This window comes from Triticum aestivum, chromosome 3B, assembly GCF_018294505.1.
Source record: "Triticum aestivum cultivar Chinese Spring chromosome 3B, IWGSC CS RefSeq v2.1, whole genome shotgun sequence".
Lineage (NCBI taxonomy): Eukaryota > Viridiplantae > Streptophyta > Magnoliopsida > Poales > Poaceae > Triticum > Triticum aestivum.
The window spans coordinates 21,491,118-21,497,408 of NC_057801.1; the positions used below are offsets into that span (position 1 = coordinate 21,491,118).

The 6,291-nt window shown below is 54.1% G+C and overlaps 1 protein-coding gene across 2 annotated transcripts; it reads left to right on the forward strand.

Annotated features, from left to right (window-relative positions):
- Positions 1–1,402: 1,402 nt before the first annotated feature.
- On the forward strand, positions 1,403–3,506 carry LOC123064432 (keratin, type I cytoskeletal 10-like). 2 transcript variants are annotated; one of them, XM_044487916.1, is made up of 2 exons: positions 1,403–3,060; positions 3,306–3,506. In XM_044487916.1, exons 1-2 carry the CDS (start codon positions 1,617–1,619, stop codon positions 3,341–3,343), a joined length of 1,482 nt encoding a protein of 493 aa, XP_044343851.1. In that variant the 5' UTR covers positions 1,403–1,616; the 3' UTR covers positions 3,344–3,506. The 2 variants fall into 2 exon arrangements, with proteins under 2 accessions (XP_044343851.1, XP_044343849.1); XM_044487914.1 differs by having other exon boundaries at positions 1,416–3,069; positions 3,306–3,505.
- Positions 3,507–6,291: the final 2,785 nt, after the last annotated feature.

Below are 6,291 nucleotides of genomic sequence, written 5' to 3' on the forward strand. Positions count from 1 at the left end.
TTTTGTCCACTTCTCATGTTTATCAAGCTCTTTGTAGCAATGATGCAAACAAAAGGCTTTGCCCACGTGTCTCTTGTTCCACTCCTTGTAAAGAGCTCGAATGATGGGCTCATACTCGTGCTTGAGGATTCCAATTCTGGCGGTGCCAGGTTGACTTGCTCAACACATTAGGCCCATTGGTTGCATTGGCCTTGGATCACTGTCCAACTATGAGTGAGAGGCCCAAATGTGTGGTTGGAGGGAATGGACACATGGCTGTTGTATAACTACTCGATTCTTCCCCCAAAATTTTCATTTGTTACGTGGGTGCCAACTGTGGCATCAAGCGAGATGTTAACCCAAGCTTAGCACAAACAAATATCTTTCTCGGTCTTGTACTTGCACGATCTATTCTTCCTCTTCAATTTTGGATATACTCCACCTCCCCCACCATCTCGGCATTTCTCTGCATCTCCAGGGTATATGCAGGACATTAACATGGCAATGTATTCGAGGCCGAGTGTGTGGCTTTCATTCAATTGATCCATGAAAGGGCACCGCTAGGCGCCGGCGCACCAGCCGAAGATTTTGGCCGGTCGGCTGCCGAGTGTTCGATCTAGCGCGTATTATGGGCCCTGATTAGCGCGAGGGTAGGTGCATCGTCTTCCTCTCTTCCCGCGCACGCTTGGAGAAAAAAAAGAGGACCACCCGCGGCGCTGCCGGCCCCCGTGGGCCCTGACTTGTCGCTGGGTGTGGCGCGTCGAGCTGGAAGCAAATCACAGCAGCTCGCCCATGGCCATGGCGTTTGGTGATTTTTCTAGGTGAGATGCGTTTTGGGAGGAAGAAGAAGGCATTGGAGCTGACTTGTAAAAGCAGAAGAGGATAAGAAGCAAAAGGGTACGGCTGGGCTGGACAGGTCGCGTGGCACCCGTGGCCCCGCAGTGCTCGCGTTGCTAGCGAAGCGACCGACCGAAGTTAATAATGTCAAAGTATCATGAAGCGTCTCAACTTTACATGGAAGCCCGCGTGATATATATTGATTAGGGGAGGCCAGCCCTCGCATGACGCATACAGGATTCGGTTGTTGAAACAACCAGGAGAGATACATTTAGATAAGGGAGAGAACTAGAAGGAAAAATAACAAGATAAAAACTCCCTAACAACTCTTAACCGGAAGGCCAAGTCCACCATATCTCATGTATGTAACATGACATGTTTAACAAATAACATGTGGGGTGTCGACTGAAAGAAATGAATCTTACCAAAACTATAGTCGCAAAACAAACAAGGGACTAACTTAGTCAAGCTTGTTTAACTTTTCATGCGGCAAAGTGTGCCAACTGTAGTATGCCAAGCAAACACGCCCATAGCGTATGTGGCTCCCTGTGTTAAACACCGTACGTGTACACTTGATGTAACGACCTCTCCCTAGTCTGTAGGCACGTCCTTCTGTTACGGACTGCATGCACCTGCGTGTGCCCCTGCTATCCCTTCTGTTACGGACTGCATGCACCTGCGTGTGCCCCTGCTACCGCTGCGCTCTCTCCCTCTCTCTTCTACTTATGTAACAGTTCAGATCAGATGTAATACAAGAGATATACGAGAGAGTTGACCCATCTATCTTGGTAATCAGAGCCATGTCCGGCACAGCGGCTAGCACCGCGCCGGCAATGTCTTCGCCTACCCTCCCTCCCGCCTCCTACGACACCTCGCCGGCGCTTCACTCCACTGCCGCCGGCGCCATCACTTCCTTCGCCCCTCCCATGGTTTCTCTCCCTCCCCTCACAGTTCACAACTGCAACATCTCCTCCTACATCCGCTTCTTTCTTGACCCTGCCCAAAACAATTACCACCGCTGGAGGACGATCTTCCGGTCTGTCGCCGCCAAGTATAATGGGCTCGCTCACATCGACGAGAGCGCCAACCGCGACACCACCGATCCCGAATGGCGCCGGGCGGACATCTCCGTCCTCCTGTGGTTTCATGCCACTGTCGTCGACACCCTCCTCGACGTCGTCATGCCCGATGACGCCACCGCCCTCGACGTCTGGACGCGCATCGAGCGCTACTTCCTCGCCAACCGCGCCTCTCGCGGGATCCATCTCCGTCGGCAGTTCAACAACCAACAGCAGGGCGACATGTCCATCGCCGAGTACACTCGCCAACTTAAGACCCTCGCCACCGCCATCGGCGACTGTGGTAAGCGCCTGTCCGATGATGATCTCACCACGCAGCTTCTTCATGGCCTTGCCAAGCCGTTCCACGCCATCGGCGACAACATCGGCGACACGGTGCCCCTCCCCGACTTCGAGACCGCCGTCTCTCGGCTCTCTGCGGCCGAGGAGAAGATGCAGCAATGGGCCCTGCTTGAGGGCACCTCGGCCCTTGTCATCCATGGTGGACTAGGCGACTCCTCTTCCTCGACTGGTGCTCGCAGCATCAACCCCTCCGGTGGTGCTCGCGGCGTCCCCGGCGACTCCTCTGGACATGGCGGCCCTGATTCCTCTGCTGGTTCCGTGCCCGGCGGCAGCCAGGGCTCTGCTGGCCCCGGTGGAGGAGGCCAAGGTGGCGGCGGCCAAGGCGGCGGTGGGCAAGGCACCGGCGGCTACGGGCGTGGCCGCGGCCGAGGGCGCGGTCGCGGCGACAGCGGGCGTGCACCGCCCCAGCCTGCTGCCATCACTCCATGGATGGGCTATTTTGCGCCCTATGGGGCGGCTCTACCTCGCCCGGCGTGGGTGCCACCGAACGCCGCTGGTGTGCTCGGCCCTCGTACCGCCGCTCCCACGCAGGCGTATCCGGTTATGTACTCCGGCCCGACGCCCTTCCCTGCTGCTGCACCTGCCCCTGGATCGGGGTCCTACACCACGCTCGGGCCCTTTGCTGCTGCCCCGTATGCGACTCCTGGATCGGCAAACTACCCCACGCCGGCGCCCTTTCCTGCTGCTCCAACACTGCTGCCGGGGCCCTCTAGCTGGGATCAGCAGGCCTTGTTTCACCAGGCCTACAGCAACGTCGCGACCCAACACCCCAACAGCGCCACCGACTGGATAATGGATTCAGGCGCCTCTTCACACGTCACAGGTCAGCAAGGTAACCTCTCCATCTGTCACTCTCCTTCACGGCTTAATTCTTCTAGCATCACCGTTGGTAATGGCCATCAGCTCCCTATTGTTGCATCTGGATCCACTACTCTCTCACCCACAGACTTTACCCTTAATGATGTTCTTGTATCACCATCCATCATCACCAACCTTATTGGGGTTCATAAATTTACTACTGAAAATTGGTGTTCCGTCGAATTTGACCCTTTCGGCTTTGATGTGAAGGATCTCGCCAGCAGGACGGTTCTCATGCGCTCCAATAGCCCAGGTCCACTCTACCCCTTCCATGGTGATTCGGAGCACACCACGATGGCTCTCTCCGTTGCGGTCGACGGCGATACCTGGCACAAACGGCTTGGTCACCCCGGCCACGCTACTCTCTCACGTCTTTCTCGTGATTTTATTCAACTTTGTAATAAACCGGCCCCTGTATGCTCATCTTGCCAGCTTGGTCGGCAACCCCGTCTCCCTTTCCCTTCCTCTAGAACATGTACCACCGGCCCCTTTCAAATAATTCACTGTGATTTGTGGACTTCACCGGTTGCTAGTTTTTCTGGTTTTCAATATTACCTTATTATCTTGGATGATTTCTCACATTATTCATGGTCTTTTCCGTTGCGCTCCAAATCCGACACCTCCCCCACCCTACAACGCTTCTTCCAATATGTACTCACGCAATTTCATGTTCTCATTAAATGCTTACAATGTGACAATGGTGGTGAATTCATCAACACATCTCTTCGCACTTTCTTCTCCGATAATGGTATCACTTTTCGCCTCTCATGCCCACACACCTCGCCCCAAAACGGCAAAGCCGAACGCCTCATTCGATCTACCAATGATATTGTGCGCACCCTACTCATCCAAGCCAACTTCCCACCTCCCTTTTGGGTCGAAGCACTTCACACCGCCACGTATCTCCTCAACCGGCGTCCATCTAGCCCGATTAATTTTAACACACCCTACTATCTTCTCCACGGTGCTCACCCCTCCTATGACCACCTTCGCGCCTTTGGTTGTCTTTGCTTTCCAAATACCTACGCTACCGCCCCACACAAATTATCTCCACGTTCTGTACGCTGTGTTTTTCTCGGATATCCCCTTGAACACAAAGGGTACCGTTGCCTAGATCTCTCTTCCCGCAGGGTTTTTATTTCTCGGCACGTCATATTTGACGAGACACAGTTTCCATATACTGTGCCCACACCGCCCGCCACAAACTCTCCTCCTGCACCGGATTCCCCGCCTCCCACGCAGCTTCCGCCGATCCTCCTTGATGGCCACGCCCCACCTACCTCGGACTACCCAAACAAATCTACAACCGGCGCTGCTGACCAAACCCAAACGTCGCCCGCTTCCCGGCCCACCCAATCGATCGGATCAGCCTCGCAACCTGCTCCCGAATCCCCACCTGCCACGTCTGCCCGCTTGCCCGCCCCAACCGCGCCTGCTAGCCCTCCCACCGCCTCCCTCTCGCCCGCATGCACCTCTGCTTCCGCGCCACCCTCTCCTACCAAGCCACAAGTTCCACCTCTGCCACCCCGGTCTATTCCCGTGACTCCACCCGAGAACGCACACAAGATGAAAACGCGTGCCAAAGCCGGGTATTTTATGCCTAAGGTTCTCACGTTGTCTCCTATTTCGCCACTTCCGGCCACCTACAAATCTGCCCTTAGGGATCCCAATTGGCACAACGCGATGTTAGACGAATATAATGCCTTGATGCAGAATGACACTTGGTCTTTGGTTCCTTGTCCTGCAGGTGTGAACGTTGTGACTGGCAAATGGATCTATCGTCATAAGCTAAATCCGGATGGCTCTCTCGCCCGGTACAAGGCACGTTGGGTTCTTCGCGGCTTCACTCAGCGGGAAGGGGTGGACTATGGCGAAACTTTCAGTCATGTGGTCAAGCCGGCCACCATCCGTGTGGTCCTTAGCCTTGCCACTTCTCAGTCGTGGCCCATGCATCAGCTTGACGTCAAAAACGCTTTTCTGCATGGTCATCTTCGCGAGACGGTATATTGCCAACAACCCTCTGGTTTCATTGATTCCACTAAGCCCACTCATGTATGTCGCCTACACAAATCACTCTATGGCCTCAAACAAGCCCCGCGCGCTTGGTTCACTCGCTTCACCACCTTCCTTCACGGCATCGGCTTTGTAGCATCTAAGTGTGATCCATCACCCTTCATACTGCATCGTGGCACGCAAATTGCGTATCTACTCCTTTATGTTGATGATATCATCCTCACTGCTAATGCCACAACACTTCTACATTCCATCATCAATTCTCTGAAGTGTGAATTCTCTATGAGTGATTTAGGCGACATTCATCATTTTTTAGGCATCAATGTACACCGCAACACCCATGGCATTTTTTTGTCCCAAGAACAATATGCTCTCGAAATTTTAGATCGTGCCAAAATGCTCAACTGTAACCCCATCTCTACACCCATCGACACCCGCTCGAAACTCTCTTCCACAGATGGAGCACCATATACCGACCCTTCCTTATACCGCAGCCTTGCCGGTGCTCTCCAGTACCTCACCTTGACACGTCCCGACCTTTCCTATGCCGTCCAACAGGTTTGCCTATTCATGCATGATCCCCGCGACTCCCATTTTCAGCTTATCAAGCGGATACTCCGCTATATTCGAGGCACCACTCACTTTGTCCTGCAGCTCTACCGCTCCACCTCACATGATTTGATTGCTTATTCCGATGCCGATTGGGCCGGTTGTCCGGACACTCGTAAATCCACCTCCGGCTTCTGTGTTTTCTTGGGCAACAATCTTGTGTCTTGGTCTTCCAAGCGGCAGCACACCGTCTCTCGTTCCAGTGCCGAGGCTGAGTACCGTGCAGTGGCGAATTGTGTCGCGGAATCATGTTGGCTCCGGCAGCTATTGACTGATCTCCGCCTTCCTCCTACCCGTGCCACCGTGGTCTATTGTGACAATGTAAGTGCCATGTATTTGTCCTCCAACCCGGTGCAGCATCAACGGACGAAGCACGTTGAGATTGACCTACACTTTGTTCAGGACCGTGTCAACCTTGGAGAAGCGCGTGTGCTCCATGTGCCTACTACATCTCAGTTTGCGGACATATTTACAAAGGGACTACCTTCCTTGGTGTTCTCTCAATTTCGATCCAGCCTAAACATCACGGCAGGTGATGTTACGACTGCGGGGGGCTGTTAAACACCGTACGTGT

Coding starts and splice junctions, on each gene's coding strand:
- LOC123064432 (XM_044487914.1), top strand. CDS start 1,617: ATGTCCGGCACAGCGGCTAGCACCGCGCCGGCAATGTCTTCGCCTACC. Junction 3,070..3,305: donor ACACGTCACAGGTCAGCAAG/GTAACCTCTCCA, acceptor TTTGATGTGAAG/GATCTCGCCAGCAGGACGGT.